Here is a 21,423-nt window from a genome sequence, read left to right as displayed (position 1 = left end):
AATTAATCTAAATTGCAAAATGCAGTTTGCTGTGTTTGCTGCTTGTAGGGAAATACAAATTTGTGGAAAGTTAGTTGTTACTTTTCTTATGCTTTGCATGCTGAGGGGAGCACAGACTGTGTTTGAGGAGTAAGAGCATTTTCAGTATATTGGCAGTAGAGATGTGAAGGTGATGATTCCAGTGGCACCTATTTCAATTAGAATACTGACATATTGCATTGAATATTGCATTAATTTGGTTAGTTCTTTGATTTTGAAAAATGTTTCAGGTTTAAGATTTAATTGAATCAAAGCAAGGCAAAAATTAGATACAAGACTAAAACGATTTTAATGTGTCTTTTTTCCAAAGCTGCGTGCTGGCCCATTTGATGAGTTCCAGATTGCTACTATGCTAAAGGAAATCTTGAAAGGTCTTGACTACCTACACTCAGAGAAGAAAATTCACAGGGATATAAAAGGTGTGCAACATTTCAAATGTTACTTTGTTAAAGCCTTTAAAAACCATAAAACAGTATTCTAATTAGTTACTATGTTATTTCCCCTTGGCAGCTGCCAATGTCTTGTTATCAGAACAAGGTGATGTTAAGCTTGCTGATTTTGGAGTTGCTGGGCAGCTAACAGACACACAAATTAAGAGAAATACCTTTGTTGGAACCCCGTTTTGGATGGCCCCTGAAGTTATTCAGCAGTCAGCATACGATTCAAAAGTAAGTAAAACTTTTTTTTTTTTTTTGTGTCTGGTTATCCAACAGCATTTGTTTTGATTTTTTTTTGCTTTTAGCTCTATGAGTATGGAGAGGTAAAGTAGATTTGAAATTACAGGGTTTCAAATAATAAAATTAAAAGTAGGATTGAATTGGTTTTATACAGTAGTTACCTGTCATTGTACTCAGGTACAAAGTCACCAAGTAAAATGGTGATGTCATGTCTCCTTCAGAGCAACTCCCTGAATGTGGGGTGGTTGGTTGGTTTGGTTTCAGTTCAATGTTTTGCATTTAATTCAAACAGTAATAAAATACTCACAAGGTAAAATGCCACCAGAACATGGCAGTTCATTTAAAGCCAAGATGGTGGACTCTCTACTTCAAAAGGCTGGAAAGTAAACTAGAAATTCATACATTTTAGTACTTCCAGAAATTTGTAAGCCCCATCTCTTCTTTAAAATAATTTTGCTCCAATACACAATTGTTGGTTATGGTATTTCAGTAATAAGCAGTGAGTTTAATTCTTTGCTATAAAGTACAGCTATTTTAGGTCTTGTGAGCAAAAAGGAATATTGGAGAGATGTAAATTGTAATCCTTGTTTACTCTATGGGCAGTTTTGGTTTATGGTTCTGGGCCAAGTGTAGTCATCTACTGCCAAACACTTTTTTAATGAGAAACACCTTTAGTGATCTAAGTAGCTATTGGAGCTCATCTGAAAAGATGCAAGTAATAATGTATTTCACTTGGGAAAAGAAATCAACATCAGAAAAAAAATTAGAATACTAGTATTTTATATATGATATCAAAATATCATACTGTGTGTTGATACAAAGGCAAAATTTGTTTATAATGATACTTTTAGCTAAAATAAATAGTACTTAATTATTCTGCTGTGACTTAGGCTGTGACCTTGGTGTTTCAAGTCTAACTAGTTGTCAATAATTCTCCAGCTAAATTCATCAAGCAGTCTGTTAGGAAAGAGATTAAGTGATCTCCTGCTGGATTTGATTCAGCTTTCTACCTTGTTCATTTAGAGTGAGCTGTCAAACAAGGTTGAATACCTAAACAAACTCTGAATTAGACATAGGAAATTTGTGGCAATTAGTCATTAACATATGGAAGATATCAAAGGAAGATCAATATCTCTGAAGCTTTTTCAAAAATGTGTAAATTTAGGTGTCCATTTAACTTGCTGGTAGTGTGAAAACACCAACTGTAACAAAAATGATGATCTGTGATGTTTGTCATTAAACCCTGATTAAGTCAGCCAGGCCTTTGTGTGTCAGGTGTTCCTGAAGTGTTAGAAGGGAATCTACTTAGACCAACATTAATTTTATAATATAGATGCATTATCTGTGAAGATGTCAGTTATTGAATACTTAGTCATGACAGCCCATAATTTTGTACTAACAGTCCCTTTTCCCTCTCTCAGGCTGACATTTGGTCACTGGGCATCACTGCAATTGAACTGGCCAAGGGGGAGCCTCCCAACTCAGATATGCATCCAATGAGAGTTCTGTTCCTCATTCCGAAAAACAATCCTCCCACTTTATTAGGAGACTTCAGTAAACCTTTTAAAGAATTCATTGATGCATGTCTGAATAAGGACCCAACATTTGTGAGTAGATAAATGTGTGTGCATGTGTGTGTAGATGTTTCAGTTTTGTTTTCTGCTCTCCTGTGCTTGTGAAGTATTTTGCTAACACTGTGCATCTTCAGTGATTGAAATCATTTTAGGGACTATACTTTGCACTGTGAATTTTAGTGGTGCTTTTTAATATCTCTGCTCTCTCCTAGTTTGTTTTGTTTAAAATACTCAAAAGGAGGAGGGAGAATGCTGAAAGAAATTACAGTGGCAGAGGCAGATTCCTAAAATGCACTCTGAACTAGGATAATGTCAGAAGAGAAGCCTTAACAGAGGAGAGAAACATCTGAAGTCCTTTGCTTCAGCACAGCTTTTGCTGTCTGAATTCAGCTTACAAGGAAATGTTGCACTGGAGAGTTTTCATTAGTCATTTTCCTGGGTGTGACCTTCTAACGTGGAAGGATAAGCTCTATAGTCTATGGGTGACTTGATCATATTTTTAGCGTGCTCGTAAATGTGAATTACTGGCTTCTCTGACTTCCTGTTTCACTAATTTCCTGATATTATACAAGTTAGCTCTAGAAGTCTGTTGTCTTACTAAGTCTCCCCTATTAGCATTTAAAATCATGAAATGTTAGCATGACATTAAATATTTAATGTGTTTCTTACAGCGCCCCACTGCAAAAGAACTTCTGAAGCACAAATTCATTATGAAAAATGCCAAGAAGACTTCCTATCTGACAGAACTGATTGATAGGTTTAAGAGATGGAAAGCAGAGGGACACAGTAGTGATGAAAGTGATTCAGATGGTTCAGATTCGTAAGTTTAATTTGTAGTCTTTTTTTGGGTGTGGTTTTTTGGTTTCAGTAATGTTCTTAAAGTGGGTTTGCCGCAGCTTTTCTGTGTAATAACACCATTTCTGTACACCTGTCTCTGGTCCTTTTTTTTTATTGTCTTCTTCCAAGAAAACCCCCTGTATGGCCCTAAAGAGTAACACATAAGTCAATCTGTGTGCTTGTTACATCTTTAAATTTTCTTTCTTTAAACTCAATTTCAGTTCTGTTTAAGTGCTATCTATTTCCTAGTCTGAGGCCAGTGGTTGTACCAAAACCACTGAGTCACAGTTAGAGATATTGCAGAGCAAAGCTGAGGTGCATGAAGAAGTTTGCATAGTGCCTGGGGAATAACATGCTTTCTGTAAGTGTCTTGTTTTTCTGGCTATCAGATAGCTCTTAAATGGGATGCCATGGGAGAAGGTAAGCCTTGTAGGCAGATACCATCTTCTGTTTGCTTTTGATCACATTTCAATTTATTCAGCCTCTTTTCAAGTTCAGTTAATGTTTTAATATGTGTTTTCCTTATTATTTCAAGGAATACGGAACTAATCCTGATAGTCTTGTGATGTATTTGGGTTACCTGTGCTTGCTGGGTGTGCTGTTGTGGCTGGTATTATGTACATCATGTCCTTTTTGTTTCAGGGAGTCCAGCAACAAAGAGAATAATTCTCACCCTGAGTGGAGCTTCACTACAGTTCGGAAGAAGCCGGATGCGAAGAAGCTCCAGAACGGGACGGTGCGTACAGACAGAGGAGTTCTTCTTTTAACTGCTGCTTCTGAAGCCACTTTAAGGAAGACAGTGATAAAACTTAGTAACTTCACTTTTCATGAGAACTGACTGGTTTTTTTGCAGTTCAAGAGAATAATGCATGTTAGAGATATTTCCTATGCCCTGTCAGCCTTAAATGCAAAATATACTGCAGATGTACTGTAGTATCCTTTCATAGAGATGGGAGTTTTAAAGTCTCTTACTAGTGAGGGAAAACTGAACTGTTTTTCTGATGCTGAATGACATTGTTTGACATATCTCATCAGGCATCTGTTTCAATATCCCATAACATTTGTTGATGTAGTGTGTCTTTGCGGGTTTTGTAATGTATTTTAAACACTTTGTTAAATTTAATTCAACTCCCAAAATCACATGTGGCAGTGTGTATGTTGTATATATGCTGATGTAAGTTGTAATATGCTGATGTAGTGTATATTTGTTAACTTCTAGGATCAGGATCTTGTTAAAACCCTGAGTTGTTTAACTATGATAATCACCCCTGTGTTTGCTGAGGTAAGTGTTGGCTTAAAAATCTTCTTTGAAAGTGTTAGCCAAGTGTCTAATAACTTTTCTGAGTTTTAAATTCTTTGGTTTGCTCCTCAGCTCAAGCAGCAGGACACAAATAATGCTAACAGAAAGAAAGCAATTGAGGAACTTGAGAAAAGCATCAATGTGGCAGAAGCAACATGTCCAGGGATCACAGATAAGATGGTGAAGAAACTTATGGAGAAATTTCAGAAGTAAGTAGTTCAGTGATAAGAGAGCTATCTGCTATGTCCAGGGCTTTAGCTTTGTAGTTACATGTTGCAGTGTGATTCCAATAGTTACAGGTAACACTTCTGTTTGAGACTAAAACTAATACTAACAATTACTGTGTCTGGTCCTGAAGTGCTACAGCTTTACTGTAGTTGCTCCATCTTGCTTCTTTAGTTTAGCCTGCACGTTTGTCTTAAGCATATTTACAGGCAAGAGGGGAGACAGAGAATCTTTTTCTTACCTCTTTTAGTAATGTTTTCTTAAAAATGTCACTTCTGGTGGGTTTTGTACTATAAACCATTGAGATGAAGGCATGTACTACTTTAGTGATGCAGAAACATTTATGTGCTTTTTGCCTAGCTGAAACAATATAATTAATACATTTTTTAACTTGCATTTTTTATCTGTAGATTTTCTGTTAATGACTCATCCTAAGAAACTTCACACAATTGACTGCTGTTTCGTATGGACCCAGTGAAACCCACCAAAACTACTTCAAGCTTGGCAGTGCTTAGCTCATGAGCTCCTTGTGCCTTTTGGATCTTTGCAACATATTGATGGTGATTGAGGATTTGAAGCACCTACTCAACTATTTTGTGGCAGTGCACATGGTTTTATATTTTCAGGAAATTATTTTGTAAAGAACAACTTTTAATATTGTAGTTTCACCTGTTTAATCTGATAAATGTTGAGGTGCAGTTTTGCTTTTAGAAATAACCATTACTTTAGTTAATAGAATGTGCAAGTACAGTATGTTTTGATGCTATTTTGTTCCTGTACATGGAGTTGTACAGGTCTTTTATATTCATGAGTTAAACTTTTGTAAATCACTAACGAGCTTCAGAGAAAAATAGCTTTTTCACATGTAATGTAGTGGCAAGGGTATTGCTGTAGCACCTGCTTCAACCAGCATATAGTTATCGTGCCCTGAAAAAAAAACCTGCAACAGTATCTATTTTAATTCTAAATTGGTACAGTATTTTAGGCAGCTCTATGATTAAATATATTTGAGAGCAATATGGCAATAGTTTGCAGGTGATATGTAGCAACAGGTCTATCCTGATGTACAGTCTGTGTATTACCTTTTAGAACAGGTTTTGAAGTAGTAACTCAATCTTATATCATCATGGTAGGAAAAATTTAGAGCAATACAGTTGAGGGGGTGGGGCTTTCGGCAATAATGGACAAAACCTGAAGTCCAGTTTAACTTAATTTAATTTTTTTTCCTCTGAGTCTACATGCCTGGGTGGAAGGGAGCCAGAGAAGCCGAGCGTCGCATGTTACATACCTCACCCGCAGGTATCGATGGGTGTAACACCAGCGTTCTGTGTGGTGGTGTTGTTTCTCCTGTAAGATATTTATACACATTTTTGTTCTGAAATACATTAAATACAGTACATCAACATCATTTGTTTATAATTTTCTGAAAGTGTATTTTAAATATGTATTTACCAGTTAATATGCAAATAACTGAGTTATAGATATTCTTTCACAAAAAAGGTAGTACTGTGCAGTACGGAGTGATTTTTTTCATAAAAAGTAGGTAAGACTATAAAGTTGCTTTCAGTTATATATTTATGGTACTGCTAGATGGGTAATCTCTTCTGTTGTTTTGTTTTGATTTGGTTTTTTCCCTTTTTCAACCCAGTATGTATATTATGCTGAAGTTTTGAACTGGGATTGTTTTTCAGTACTTAGCTGTGGAACTGTTGGTGTAAATTTATTTTTGATAAAGGCTGGGTGTGTTTATTTTATGGTTCAGACCTGCACATTTTGTTTTTGCACAAAAGTCATTTTAAAGAATCTGAAATATATCTGCCAAATATTGAAAAAGTAATGGTGTGCAAGTAAATACTGCATTTTTCGTCAAATGTTGCCATTACATCGTTTTTATATAAAGGACACTTGTGAGAGATGGTGGTTAGATATGCCAAGGACAATTATTTTCAATGGTGCCTACACTGTAAAAAAAATTACTTTTAACTCCTTGTTTTAATTTTAAAAAAAATGTTTCTGTTTAAAACTTTCATCTGCTATATAACTGAAATTCAATTAGAATTTATATCTGAGAAAAAAGTCTGGAAATAGTTTTTGAAAACAATAATGTTATGGATTAAATAAATATTTTTATAAATGTAAAAGCAGCAAAAGTTGTAAATACAGTTGATCTGAAGCTTTACAAAATAACTGCATCACAGAAACAAATTGTAGTGCTCCTCTAGCTTCTGTAGTTGTTAGTCTTGTAAATCTGTTTATAGATGAAGCTTATTTCAATGTTTTGGGGGGTTTAAAATGGTTTAAAAATAAATATTTAAGTTCTGTAAACTTTCATGAGCTTGTTCTGTTGTGTATCATTCTGTTCTGGATTTCAGCAGCTGTGCAGAGGTGCGGACACGTCAGGCACAAACTCGTGTTGGGAGAAAGGTGTTCCCTGCCTGGGTGCGTTGCAAAGCTCTGGGTGCCCCACACTGTCCTTGGCCAGGGGACACCTCCCAGCTGCTGTGCCCCAGGAATGGATGGAGCAGTCCCAGGGGTCACTTTGGTTCCTTTCCTAGGGAGGAGACTCTGGGATGTGCGGGACTCTGGGCAGTGCAGCGGTGTCATGGCTCTGTCATGGCTTTGTCACAGCTCTGCCTGCCTTTGGCCTCAGCACAGGGACACAAAGGCCTATGCCACAGCTCCCTCAACTTTCAGCTGCCTCAACACAAATCTCACTTTAAGGAGATCCATTTAATTTTTTTCAGAATTAAAGATGTGTTTTTCCTTCCATGTCACTTCCCTTAAGGTGTTCTTTTCCTGTGGCAGTCTGAGGGAAGCACTGATGGGAATTCCTCCTGAGTTTTGTAACTGATGGCTCTGCCCTGTTGACACAGAATCTTTAATCTGTGCAGCTTCACAGACAGTTCTGGGTAGGTGGGGTTAGCAAATGACATGGGAAATTGGAACCTGACATGTTTGAGATAAAACTGTAATAAGTTGCTGAACTATAGTGCCTCTTCTTTTCCTGTGGAATGGGTGGGATGTATACCTACCTCATGGGACAGCATGGGAAAAACTCCCTCACATGTGTACAAAACAGACATTCTCTTGTATTACAGTTCATTCAATAAGGGTGGTTTTTTTATGCTGCATATGCCTGAAGTCTCTGTGCATAGTAAGACTTTAATTAGCTCCTAAGAAGGGACATCTGTATTGCTGATTCCAGAAATGAGCTGTCTTTTTCCCACATTTTAGTTATTGATGAACTGTGTAACTTAATCAGCAGTATTCTGTTGCTGGCAGGTAACTAATGGAAAGATAGATCCAAATATTCATGCAGGAACCATCTCTTGCTCTTTTGGTGTGCCAGGCTTCCTGCTGTAGGTTGAGAAGAATTGTTGCTGAAGTAATCTTATCAAAGTAATCTGAATTGCAGAGTGGAGAAATGTATTTGTTCTAGATGAGTCCTTTATCAGTGTAACCATTCTTTAAGCCCTTGGTCTCTGACCACTCTGTTAATTTCTGTGCACTGTAGTGTCATCACACCTGCTCTAGCCTTGCAATTTCGACAGCTGAATAGGAGAGTGTGTAGGTTTTAATGTGTTTGCACAAAGTTTAGTGATTGTTAAAAGTCTGATTTTTATTGCACTGTTTTATGACTTAACACTGGACTAAGATTCTTTTCCTCTTGGCAAAGTTTTAGTGGTGTGTATGTCGGCTTATTTCACAGCTTTATCTATTTTGTCTAAACCTTAATCTGTTTTCTATAAACCACTCACTTCTATCTGAATGCACTGAGTAGCTTAATGTTTTCCCACTGTGATGCTGCAGTGCCTCTCCCCCCCTCAATAATCCTTGTGTAAGGACTGTAACAGTTTATATTTTCCAGGTTCTGCTGTTTGTCTTTCACCACCAGCAAACCAAATCCTTCCACGTCCTCTCTCCATCCTTGTTTTCTTTCCTAGGGGAACGAAATCACTTAAATAGTTGTCCTTATCTCCTTATCTCGAGGGTGAATAGCGCTGAGCAGGGAGTGAGGGGAAGGACTTAGGCAAGGGTTGTTTCAATTGTTCCTTGACAAGTCAGCCACTGCTTACTGGGATTGTTCTTTAATTTTAATCAGTCAGTTTAAGCCATGAATTTAGCTCAGAGATGTTGATTTGTGTCACTTGCTGACGAGCTGCTTTGTTCCTCTGCTATTGTTGACCATGTGTAGGATGTGCTGAGGCACAGTGCCCACACTGCCCCAATGCTCCCTAGTCCATGGAAAAATCCAAAAATAGTTCCCAAGCCCTTGTTTCTCCCTCTCAATGCTGTTTTCCCAGCACAGTCTTGAAGACCAGCCCTGGCAGTTCCTGAGGATTTGGGCAGGGTGTTTGTACAATGATCTCTCGTGGTGGGACATGCTCAAGGTGTGTCTCCACGTGCTTTGAGGAGCTAACAGTGATTGTGGAGTATCCCAGGGCTGTGATTGCAGCCTGTGTTTGAAATGCTGCTGCTTTTTTTAACCCTCTACCAAACTGTGCCCACAGACTGCCATTCTTAAATGTTGTACTGAGTGGTGATTCTTGCTCTTTCCAAGGTGCAGAGCTTTGGGAATGGGGTAGAAACAACCCTCTAGGCAGAATTATCCCTTTTTTTCAATAAAACATGTACCAGAGCAGCGTGAGGGATCACTGCAGCTCCCAACTTCAGCACAGGGTAACCAGGAGCAGAAGCAAACCTTAAAATGTACTCAGTTGTTGGGCTAATGCATTTCTTTGGGCAGCCAACCAAGAATGTGGCTGTTTGCAGCAGCCTTCAGGGATCTCCACAAGTGTCCCCAGTTGCTGGGACAGCAAAGGCACAGAGGAGGCCAGGCAGCAGAGCAGGAGAAGGAAACCAGCTCCTGGGAGCACTGAGGGAAGTTCCTGAGGTGGGAGGCACAGGGCAAGGTGTGCTGGGGGGTGCCTGCAGGACTGGGGATGCAGATTTCACAGGGCAGAAAGAGGGACTCAAAACTCCAGTGTGAACAACTCTTTTTTATTGTCCACCTTCTAAAACAAAGGACAGCAACATGCAGAGTGAGCAGGACCCGTAAGCCCAGAGCCCAGTTCTTTCTACATTTTAATCTATCTTTTTTGTCCCAATTCCCATGGTTCTGAAATCCTTCTAGCAGGCTGCAGTGGTTTCTCCACCACGGATTTTCTGGGCTGTCTCCCTGCTTAGAGTCATGTCCTACAAAGACTTACAGGGTTGTTCTTGAAGAAGATTACAAATATCTCCCCCTAAAATCTTATGAAGGTGTCATAATTCTCAAGATTTCCGAGTAGATTTCGTGTAGATTTAGGGTAACAGTAAGTTTTTTAAATAAAAGTACTTCCAAGAAGCTGCTTGTTCCATTCCTACCCGCTCCTGATATCTTTTTTCCCATGCTGCTTAACTGAGGACAGAATTGGGGAAGGAAAGGACCCCAAAGAACCTCCTTACACATCTCTCTCCCTCAGATTTAAGCAGAGCACTGAGGTACTGGGGCTGCCAGGAGGTGATGGCTGATGTGCCTAAGCAAAGCACAGTTACAGAGTGTGAACCCCCTTCCCAGTGCTCACCATGAGGTGCTTCAAAAGCTTGACAAGCACTCCTGAGATATTTCTGGGGAAGGATAATCCTCTAAACTGGCCAGGGAGAAGACAGCCACACACAGAGCCTTGCCTTTGAGTGCCAGGTGCTCCCTGCAGCACTGGAGGGAGGTGAGGCAGGTGGGGGACACAGGCTGTATGCGGGGGTTTTGTCCTGTCCACATGGCATCAGCTCCAGGAGCAGCCCCCCATGAAGATTTTGCTCCTTCCCAAAAGGTCCTGAAACACCCCTCCAGTGTGCCACCCTGCAGCTGGGAAAAGCAGCTGAAGCTATTCTGTGAGAAGTCTCTTTTTCTTTTTGTACCTCCCCTTCAATGAAGACTCCAGCAGCTGAGCTCCAAGCATCAGTTTGGGCAGGACATAGAAGCTTAGCAGGGCTTTAGGAGATCTCTGGCTTCTGGCTGAAACAAGAATCCCCCCTCAAACTGTAGTGGCAGAGGCAAACCAGCTTCCAAGTGTGGTGCAGGGGTTGAATACTTCTGAGCACACCCCTGGTGTCCATTAACACGTCCTCTATAGCTAAGAGCACTCACACAACAATCCCATCAATGTTTCATAAGCTGTAAGCAGACCTGCACACCAGGAGTGTCACCATTCTCTGACCCTGGGTCAGCACCGGCCACCTCCGCTCCCTCTGGCCGGTGTCAGGCACCTAGGTGAAATACTTGGAGGCCCCTCTGGACATCCTCTCCTCAGCAGCACTGGTGGCAAAGGACACCTCCTCATCCTCCTCATCCAGCTGGAGGCTGCCCGAGGAGAGCCGCACGCGGGCCATGGGCGAGCGCAGCACGCGGCCGTAGCGGGAGCCGTGCTCAGCCCCCAGCAGCTCCGGGTCCGAGTCGCTGGACTCGGTGCTGCTGCCCAGGTACCGCTCGGGGCAGCGCCGCAGCCCCGGTGCCAGCCCTTGCTGGGCTGGGACGTGCCAAAAAACCCCCCCTCTGCGACTGCTGAGAGCAGGGCACGGCCCCAGGGGCCTGAACTCCGAGCCGTAGGGGAAGCGGATGGTTTTCATGTCCGACTGGCTCCAGGAGCGCTTGGGAGGCTGCTCCTGCAGGCCGTAAGCGAAGGAGCGAGCCAGGGACCTGCTGTCCCCCGCCATGCTGGTGCCCACGGCCGTGCCTGCTGCCTCACCATGGAGCTGCCCAGCCTGGGCCCCGCTCGGGCTCTGCCGGGGGGGTTTTGTTGCCACAGGGCCGCTTGCCCCAGCCGGTCCTGCTGTGTCCTCACCGGGGGCCGGTGCAGGGCATGGGGGCTGCAGTGCCCTGTCCAGATAGAAGAGCACAGGGGGCGCGGGGGCCACCAGGGGCAGGGGACAGGGCACATCCGTGTACACCAGCTGCCGGGCGCTCACCTCCCGCATGTTGCCCACAGAGGTGCTCTTGCTGTTCCCAGCAAACTGGTGGTGGGGCCGGAAGGATGTCAAGGGATTCCTGGCTCCGAAGAGGTCGATGGGCTCCCACGCCCGCTCCATCTCCAGCTCGGCGTAGAGCAGGGGGAAGGCAGAGGAGCTCTTGGAGTGGGGCAGGAAGGTGGGGGATGCTTCGGGCTTGGAGCGCTCCAGCTCAGCAGCAAAGGTCACCTCCATGGTGGAGCTGCGGCGCCGGCTGTCCAGGGTGGGCTCGGAGCCATGCACGCCGTTGGCGTGGTAGGAGCCCCGGCTGCCGTAGGCCAGGCGCAGCTCCTCCACCTGGGCAGGGCACAGAGAGGGTGGGAGGGAGCACCCAGAGCTGAGGGCCTGACCCCGCAATGCCAAGGCCCTGGCGCAGAGCTGCTGATGCCATGGGGACTCACCTGCTTTGATACATCCGTCAGGAGGTCCGGGGAGGAGCGGCACTGCCTCTCATCGTAGCGGGACGTGTAGTGTTTCCTGCAGGACAAGAACAAGGGTAGGTGTATGGCCAGGAGGGCCCTTCCTCTCTCCCCAGTCCCCTCAGGAACCTCTCCCCCTCCATGCCCCTGGTACCTCTCGAAGGGCAGGCTCTTCATCTTAGCCTTCCTGCCGTGCTCCAGCAGCTGCCGCTGAGTCCTGCCACTGCAGCATGGAGGGAGAAACATGAGCAGCACCATCAGCCCCAGCCCTTGTGCCCCTTGTGAGGGGATGCAGCAGAACTAAGGTAGGGGGGCTCTCCAGGAGAAGTAGCTGCTCTCACCCCCTCAGGTTCAGACAGGGCTGACATAAAAGTGAGGCTCAGAGCCATGCCCAGGCCCTTCCCAGCCCCAGCAGCTTGGGTTTCCCCTGGGAATTTACCTGTAGCGGAAGCTGGAACCTTTGCTGCACAGAAGGGCTTTGGGCTTTGACTTGGGCTCCTCAGAGAGCCTGAAGAAGGCATGGTACTCCACACACGTCTTCCAGAAGGCCTTGCAGGTGTCCCGGCTGGCCATGGTGAACTCCAGTGTGTCCTTGCACAGCGCCTGTGTGCCAGAGATGGGGTCAGGAGCACGGCACAAGCTCTGCCATGTGCCCTCCTGATCCCCCAGGGGCCATATGGGCTGCCAGTGGCTCCAGGCACTGCACTGTCACCTGGCTGGGGACACAGGAGAAGCCCTCAAGAAGGAGCACCATCATGAGCAACAGGAATGGATTTTGCTCAAAACTGGGGACTTTATGTGGCTGACCTCCCATCCACAGCTGTCTGCTCCTGAGCCCAGCAGTGCCTGTGGTACTTACAGAGATGTTTGCATGGAGCTTGATGAGAAAATGCTTCCTCTTGAAACTCAGTTTGCGGATTTTGGACCAGTTGAAGGTGTTGATCTTTGTATTGCCCTGCAAGGACAAACACAGCAATTACAGCTGGATGGGGCAACCTGTCAGTACAGAAATGCAGTGGGCCAAGGCCTGAGCTCACAGGACACTGCATCAAACTCCAATGCAGCTCCTGGAGCTGCTGGGGTTTGGTGTTTGACTCCATCAGCTGGTTCTACAAGTAGAAATTGAGGTTCAGGGCTTAACTCTGTCTGCTGAAGCTCTTTGCAAAATCCAGGACTCCCAGACAAACCTCAGAGAGGTTAAGGCAGGGAGTCCTATCTGTGCCAGCTCAAATATCAGGTGAGTTAAGGCAAAATCAGTGCCCCAAATAAATAATATTCTCCCCTCCTTTGCTGGGAAGTGTAGCAGTGCTCAGCTCACCTCCACACCTTTAGACCTGCTTTAAGCAGGCTGCAAGCACACATTAATTACTCTGTTATCATTTTGCACAAGGTTAGATGCAGCCACATGGCAGAACCAGGAAAAATCACGTTACCCCACTCTATGGCACCAGGACCCTCTCAGCTTTCTGCAAGAGCGCAGACTTTAATGGGCTCACAGATGCTCTAATCATGCGTGAGGGGTGTTTATGGCTCTGAATAAATAACCAGGTCTGGCAGCACTAATTACCAACAGCAGACTAACTACCAATACCAGACCAAAGCTAGGTTTTATGTTTGGGTTTGTTGGTTTGTTTTGTTTTTTTTTTTTTTTTTGCTGTGACAAGATGTTCCCAGCCCAGGTTGAAATCAGCTGCTGTGGGAGCGGAGAGGAAGTCTGTATTTACTGCCCAGCTCTGCCATGATTACAGCCTTATGTAATTGCACAGACGTGGGGGGCTATTTTCACTGGAAGATTACACAGTGAGCACATGTGACAGAGCCGTGGAACCTGTGCTGCTCACACGGCCACCACACTCGTGGGACAAGGGCCAGCAGGGCTGGGGCACCTTCAGTGGCACGCAGGGCTGGTGGGGCTGAGGCCTACAGCATCCCCTTCACCCCCATGGCCTGTGGAAGAGAGAGTTTGAGGTGCTCAAAGGGGAGAAGGGTCACCTGCAGCTGGAGAGGCCACCCCTGAGCCCTGGGCTCACCCTCAGCACCAGCACCCCCATGTGTGTCACAGGTTGATCTGTGTCCCCTCACCCTCAGCACCAGCATCCCCATGTGTGTCACTGCCAGGCTGATCTGTGTCCCCTCAGCACCAGCACCCCCATGTGTGTCACAGGTTGATCTGTGTCCCCTCACCCTCAGCACCAGCACCCCCATGTGTGTCACAGCCAGGTTGATCTGTGTCCCCTCGCCATCGCTGGCGGGGTGGGGGCGGATCCCGTACATCTCCAGCTTCCTGGCCACGTCCAGCAGCTGAGCGTCAGACTCGGCCGGCGTCTTCCCTCTGCAGACACAGCACACAGGAGGGACAGGAGTGAGAAGGGAGATGCTGAAATGGGCTGAAAAAGCTATTTTGTAGGTGCACAGGTTGGCATCACACCCACCCCACTGCCAGCCCTGCCTGGCTGGTGACAGCACTGTGCCAGCAGAGGTCCATAGGGGGTTTGTGGTGTGGAGCAGCCCTTACCTGTGTCTCCGGTGGTAGTGCATGATCTTGTTGTCCAGGTACTCCTGGTTGGGCAGGTACCGGTGCGTGGCCAGGTGCTGCTGGTCTGTCTCCTCGTGGAAGTCGCCCAGCTCAGCTTTGGGGACAGGGAGAGCGTGGATTAGGCTGTGAGGGGTCGGGGCAGAGGGGAGCCCTGGCTGCATGGCCAAAGCCCATCCCCAGGGAAGGGGCCTGGCCCTGCAGTGCTCTCTTGCCCTTACACTGCAGCAGGTGGGAGACGAGCAGCGCCGCGCTCTTGTCGCTGCAGGGCAGCCGCCCCTGGGCCAGGTCCTTCTTGATCTGGAGGGTGAAGAGGTACCTGTGGAGGGGGACAGGAGCATCCCTGGGGGAACTGGGTGCTGGGCTGAGCCACGAGGGCTGTGCCTGTTCCCAAATCTCAGGGGATGCACATCCTCAGGGTCACAGGATGAGCGTGCAGCCCCTGCAGCTGGGCACCAGTAGGACCAGCATGTCCCTGTCAGTGAAATGCACATTAGTAGACTTCAAAATTAACATTCCTTTCCGTTTTGGAGGGCATTTGCCTCTCTTGGGGCTGACGTTCTGCATAAGCACTGTCTTGATTTTATTCTTAGTCCCTGTTTGCAATGCTTTCTCTAAAATTGTAGAAGCTAACAAAGTCATTTTTAAAAATAAAACTAAAGTTGTTCTCTCAGAACACTGCTTGAGGCAGGAGCTAGACTGAGCAGTCAGACTCTGTACCCAACTGTTAAAGTGTTTGGCAGTAAACAAATTGCAGCCTCATAAGACAGTGGATTGTGTTTTAAAACAGAGGATCAAGAAAATATGTTCTCTGATTTTATTCTGTAAAGAGTAATACTTAGGATATTTAGGATAACCACTGCACACAGACAGGCTGGGGTGGATGAAGATAAAGAATTAACACACTGCAAAAACCCAGAACTGTGTGGTAAGAAAGTAATAAAACAAGCACTGTACCTGGTCAGTTCTTCTCTCAGGTGGCCAGGGTCCACTGGGAAAAATTTCACCATAAATTTGAAAAGAACCTCCTTAGGATCTTAAAACACAACATCTTCATAAGTTTTCTTTTACATGTCTATTGAGAACATTTACAACTCTCTTCACACATGCTGCCTCCTTACAGGGTAAATTATGTGGACCCTTACAAATCAAGGACTACAGCCTGCCCCCCCAAAACCAGCCTGCCCAGTATCACCAATGAATACAAACAGAGATTTGGATACCTAAAGAATACTAAAGAGAAAAATGTCCCAGCAATTCTTTAAATTGCAAAAATCCCTGTTGGAGGGGGTTTCCATGAAATGGTGCCAGGGAGCCTGGCCAGAGCCTTGGTGTAATTGCCATCACTGGGGCTGTGTGTTAAACCCAGCCCTCCCAGCACTTGGGATGCAGCAACTCCATAGGGCAAAATGGGGATGAGTGAGAACAAGCAGCCAAGCCCAAGGCAAAATGTGTGAGGGAGGGAGGCAATTATGTAAGCACAGATTGTCACAGAACACCCTGGGATGGCTCAGAGGGACAGGCCAGAAGGTGAAGGAAAGAGGTGCCTGCAACAATTCCATTTGTGCTGCACCCAGAAAGGGAAGGATCCTTATCAGGCTTTCCCCTTTCAGGGAAATTCATGCAAACCCTGCTCTGCAGCCTCCCCTTGGCAAAGCTGGGGTGATGGCCCCAGGCTCTCAGTCACCTCCCAGCCCTCGTGTACTTGGGGAAAACACCATGGGGATGGAGAGAGGCCTGAAAGCAGCACTGAGCTAACCCTGCTCTTGGCTATGGCACCGGAGGCTGGGCCTGAACTCAGGTCAGGCTCTGCAGCATCTCTGGGGCTGGGGAGGAGCTGAGGGTGCAGGGGGACCCTGCCATATGCAGGTGCCTGGGCCACTCTGAGCTGCAGAAGGAAAAGGAGGACAGGCAGGAGCAGAGCCTGTCACGCTGCCAGCACGGCCACACAGGCACTCAGCCACCCTGCTCCTCTGCCAAGCTGTCAGGTTATTAACACTCCAGCCTAAAATGGTGCAGATAGCAGATTGCAAAGGCAGTGGCGTTTCTGTGGGATTTTGTAGGGACTGAGGTGTCCTTATAAACAATGCTGCCCAGCCTCACCCTCTAAAATGAGCCTGGTTAAAAGCTGGAAACCAGAGAGCCTATCCCTCAGAAACAACACTGCATGAATGTGTCTGTGCTAGATTCTCACAGGTAATGATTTATAAGAATTCCATTCTTGAAATACTTACTTTTCACTTGCTTTGTTATGGGTTTTAGTGGTTCCAACCAGACCTGAAATGAGGCAAGTAAGAGCTGGGTAAATAAACAGCACAAGAGATGGGGAATAAAGCAGCAGCAGCAGCATGGTAGAATGCAGCATGAAAATGCTGACCAGCTTGGCTGCTGTGACAAGTGTCCTGCTGGCCATGGACAGACCGTGAGCTGCACATACCACTGGGGCTTGTGGCTCCCCTCCTGACTCCCATTCTCAGGGTTTTCCTGCCATCATGGCAAAACTTTCTATTTAATTTTCCATTTGGAATTCCAGGGAGGTGCTGACAATCCCCAGCCACGCAGGCGCTGGCAGCTGCACTCACCTGGTTCCCAGCCTGGCTGTGAAACTCCAGCCCAAAGTACTCCTTCTCCACGAGGTTCAGGTGGCTGCAGGTGAGGTTGAAGAGCCCTTTCCCACAGGATTTTTGCTAGCAAGCAAACGCAGCACAGAAGCAGCAGGTTAGGCAATGCTGGCAGCAGCAGTGATGGGATTTCAGAGAGCTGGGGAGAAGTTTCAGCTCCCTTCCTGCACCCCTTTCCTGACCATGCAGCAGCAAAATCTCACTCAATAAATGCTCTTGGCTTCAGCACGTACAACAGGACAGCTGCATGCTGTGCTCCCTGCTTTTGGAAATCAAATTCCTTCCCCATCACTTCTCTTCTTTATTAAGGAACTTAAACCAGGAAGGAGAGCAAGAGAAAACAAACCATGTTTTGACTCACTAGTCACAGCTATCGCTGTGTGGGCAGTTCTGTCCCTGGCAAAGCAATGAGTGATCCCAGGACGGGCACCTGCCCGAGCCAGGGCCAGCCATGGCCAACGGGAGCAGCCTCAAACCTGAGCAGGGAGCCTGGGTGTCCCAACAGCTGGGGCTGAGCTGCCATTATGGTTCATGGTAATTAACAGCAACAGGGCCAGAGATCCTGTGCCCAGGGCTCTGAGTCATCCCAGGCTTTGGCAATAGGAATTAAGTGGTGCTGCATGCTGATAAGAGAGGCCAGGCTGTAGTTATTCCCAGTAAACAGAAACACTTGGCGGGTGTTTTCTTGGCTTGTTGCCATGCCTGGATGGAGAACAAACCAGGAGGCCCCCGACTCTGGAAATTGCTCCAGAAAGCACCAAAAATTAAAATGGCAGTGACCCACCCCAACAAAACTCTGAAATGCCTTCATCAGCTTGTGAAAAGCAGAGCAAAAAGAAGTAATGGTTATTGCAAAAGCAGGCTGGAGCAGAGGCCAGGTTAGACAGCTGCTAAATGATCACATGTGGGGTGATGGAGGGGAAGACAGGCTGCAGCTCCCTGTGGCAGTGGCTGTCCCCAGCAGGGATGGGAGGGACCTGGCTGCTGCTGGTGATGCACACTAATAACCACCTTTCAGGGCTTCTCCTGGGATGAAATTGCTGGCTCTGTGCTGAAAGGCTGCAGAAAAGTGATAGCATAATAACAGCATTCACTCTGCAGCGCTCCCAGCTCTCCTCAAAATTACTGGATCACAAGGGTAATTAAAAAAATTATAAATGTTTTTTTTTTCCAAGCTAGAATTTTCTAGCATGAAAGGCCTTGGCCTTTGTCAGGCAGCCAGGAAAGACAAGCATTTCTGACTGGGTTATTACCTACCATATGTCTGCTGGGAGCAACTCACTGTGCTCCAAGGGCAGCAGTGCCCAGGGACAGGAGCAGCCCCAAACCCAGGAAAACCTGCTGGGAGACACAGCCCTGCTGCTGCAGGGGCTCTTTAGGAGCACAGCCTTTCTCTTGCAGGTGTCCTGTCCTGGGTTTGGGGGTGCTGAGGCCAGTGCTTCCTCAGCCCTGGGGTACAGAGGGGCTCAGAGCATCAGCCGTGCCCTGCACCGAGTGAAGGGAGTGGAGTCTGTGCTGGGGGGCACAGTGCAAGGTACAGCCATGGCATGTGGGGCTGTTTGTGCCATGTCCCAGCCCACAGGTGCCTCTGGGAATGAGGCAGGGCCAGGTGAGCACCCACAGGCAGAAACCCCAGAGCAGGAGGTGAAGAGGGAAGGCTGCACTTGCCCCTCACTCCTCAGTGAAAGCATCTGGGACTTGAGCAGAGTCAGAAAGCCAGAGGCACTTCCAGGGACAGACAGCAGCACGTGCAGCACACGGGGGACACACACACCCCCCCATGTCCCCATAGGGACTCTGGCAGCACCTGCAGCCCAAAGGAAGAGCCCATTTCTGCAGCATTCCCACAGCACAGGTGTCCTGCACCTAAAGCCACCAGCCTCCCCGTGCCCTCACTCCTCTGCCACCAGGCCCACACACCTCCTACAAGGAATTCCCATCTTTACAGGGAACACACGAGCACAGGAGACCCTGTCCTTCACCCAACCTCAGCAGAAAGTTTTTCTGGGCTTGTTTGGTTTGCCCACAGCATCCCAGGCCCAGCCATGGGGTGTTCAGCAGGGAGGGCACAGTGGGGACACTTAGAGATGTGCCAAGCCCCTCTCTGCCCTGCCCCGAGGGCTCAGACCTGTTATCCCAGGAACCAGAGCTCAGCTGAAGGAAACCCTGGAACTCAGTGGTCCCAACTGATGCAGATGGAGGCAGAAGCCTTCCTGGGTCAGCATCCAGCACCAGCAGAGGAACTTTTTCTCATGCAAGCAGGAAAGGAGAACCTGCTGCACATGCCAGCAGCTGTGACACCCATGTGAGGCAGGTAGAGATGTTTACACTGAGTGTGAGGTGCAGGGGCACTCAGCCCTCTGTGTTTTGTCTCTTTTGTCCTTTCCCTCCCATTACACTGAAGTACTCCTCATTCAAAAGAGCTTTCCAAAGTCAGGAGGGGTTTAGGAAGAGTTGCTTAAAATATCTGCTCAAACCTTAGCCCAAAGCACTCCTTTTATACTGGAGAAGTCACTAATTCAGCCACTCATTTATTGTACCCACACAGAGCAGCAAATGCATGAAATGCCTAAAAGGGGTTTCCAATACCATTCCATGCTAAAAAAGGAAATGACCAGGAGTTCCTCTAATGGAAGCTATTTGCTGCAATAACATGTCGTGCAGAGCTATACTGCTGCCTTTTGAGCAAATAAGAAAACAGAGATGGAAAAAAATGCAGCAACATTGTAGCAGAAGCATCTTTTGAATTGTGTCTCCCTATGACTTATTTAATCAAAGCGGGGAGGAGGAAAAGGCATTTTAAAATGACCAGTCTCATTTTTAAGCTGACTCCTGGACTAGGATAGATTAATTAAACTAAATCAAACAACTTCTATACTGTCAAGGCATGGAATTGCTTTATAATCCTCTTTTGTGCAAAATGCTGTCACAAAGAAATGGAGCTGGGCATCTGAGAGAGCAGTTCTCTGGCTGTGCTATAAACCACAGAAGAAAAGCAACAGAACTTGAATAAACCCACTTTATATTAAACACTCTGCTCCCACAGTAGATGCAGGTAAGTACCAGAACAAATCCACTTGAATTAGCTAATTCAATTAGCTACTGTGATTATTAAACACTAACCAACAGTAAATGTGCAATCACACTTGTAAAAAGATGCTTCTAACACACAGACAAGACATACCTGCTTTCAATTATGTACACACATATGCATAAACTTAACACCATAGATATTAATACTTAATATTTTAAACCTAGTTCAGAGCTAGCATTTTTTAAAATGTGACTTATTAATCACAATGTGTTGTGGGACACTGCCATGAAGAAAATAAGACAGAGTGAGTTTTTTTCCTCAGCTATTCACAAAAACCACACCGTTTTCTTTTTCAGCTGAATGCCCAGAAGATGTGTGCAGATGTTTCTCAACAGGGATAACTTGGATAAATATGCTATTTTTATTCTGTTCCCAGACTTTTCTTCCTTGCTGAATGTTTACACTGGCAGCAAGACAAATGAGTGAACTCGACACTTGTCAAGACCATCACTTAATATTAACTGATTTACTAAAGATCACATCAGGTAAGGAAAAGCCATTCCTCCTTTTTCATAAATAATGCCAATAACAGGGGAGCACAGGACTATATTGATACCAAAAAAAACCAATTAGTTCTAGAAAGCTTCATTTTGAATTTGAGATTGGTTTTCTTGTTTGCTTGCTGGGTTTTTTTTTAAGCTGAATTCCAGAAGCTATCAGAAACCGTTCAATCCTTAAGAACAGCAATGATTTAATAATTATCACAAAAAAATCAGTAAGAATAGGATACCCACTTACATCAACTACAAAGATCTTCTGGGAATCATCCAGGAACTGGACTTTGAGGTGCAGCATCCTCGGGCAGGCAGCTGGGTGTGCAGCAGGCACGCAGTGCTAGCAGTGTGAGCTGGGAGCTGGGAAGGGAGCCCTGACTCCTCTTGCACACATAATTCCCTCTCAGCTGGATGGAGAAGGCTGCACTCACAGATGTGGAGCAGAGGCTGGAGCAAACGAGCTGACTGACTAAAAACTAATTTAAAAAAACCCCAACAAACCAATACCTCCCCTGGTTCAAATGTCACCTCTGCAATAAAAGATGTTTTCTGCCTGTGAATTATGGGTGTATTAACAGGGGGGAGATTGGCAGTAATGGGGCTGAGATAAATGCTCAGCTCTT

General features: G+C 45.9%; 2 protein-coding genes across 2 annotated transcripts in view; one reads left to right on the top strand and one right to left on the bottom strand.

Moving 5' to 3' along the window:
• Positions 1 to 6,981, top strand: part of STK26 (serine/threonine kinase 26) — a 29,720-nt gene extending 22,739 nt beyond the window's left edge. Inside the window, exons 5-12 of the mRNA XM_058032935.1 lie at positions 350 to 458; positions 550 to 707; positions 2,138 to 2,323; positions 2,962 to 3,110; positions 3,770 to 3,863; positions 4,347 to 4,409; positions 4,500 to 4,636; positions 5,063 to 6,981. Coding sequence (XP_057888918.1) covers positions 350 to 458; positions 550 to 707; positions 2,138 to 2,323; positions 2,962 to 3,110; positions 3,770 to 3,863; positions 4,347 to 4,409; positions 4,500 to 4,636; positions 5,063 to 5,087 — 921 coding nt within the window. The 3' untranslated portion in view covers positions 5,088 to 6,981. The remainder of the gene's footprint in view (positions 1 to 349; positions 459 to 549; positions 708 to 2,137; positions 2,324 to 2,961; positions 3,111 to 3,769; positions 3,864 to 4,346; positions 4,410 to 4,499; positions 4,637 to 5,062) is intronic.
• A 3,582-nt stretch (positions 6,982 to 10,563) lies between these two features.
• FRMD7 (FERM domain containing 7) lies at positions 10,564 to 21,101 on the bottom strand. The gene is made up of 12 exons (XM_058032811.1): positions 21,045 to 21,101; positions 17,174 to 17,278; positions 16,826 to 16,868; positions 15,549 to 15,627; positions 14,813 to 14,910; positions 14,574 to 14,688; positions 14,243 to 14,390; positions 12,918 to 13,013; positions 12,498 to 12,661; positions 12,213 to 12,281; positions 12,041 to 12,116; positions 10,564 to 11,936 (listed from the first exon to the last, which is right to left on the bottom strand). Exons 1-12 carry the CDS (start codon positions 21,099 to 21,101, stop codon positions 10,902 to 10,904), a joined length of 2,085 nt encoding a protein of 694 aa, XP_057888794.1. The 3' UTR covers positions 10,564 to 10,901.
• Positions 21,102 to 21,423: the final 322 nt, after the last annotated feature.

The sequence above is a fragment of the Melospiza georgiana genome, chromosome 12 (genome assembly GCF_028018845.1).
Source record: "Melospiza georgiana isolate bMelGeo1 chromosome 12, bMelGeo1.pri, whole genome shotgun sequence".
Lineage (NCBI taxonomy): Eukaryota > Metazoa > Chordata > Aves > Passeriformes > Passerellidae > Melospiza > Melospiza georgiana.
The sequence above is the reverse complement of the archived record's forward strand: the minus strand, read 5'-3'. Positions and strand labels throughout refer to the sequence as shown.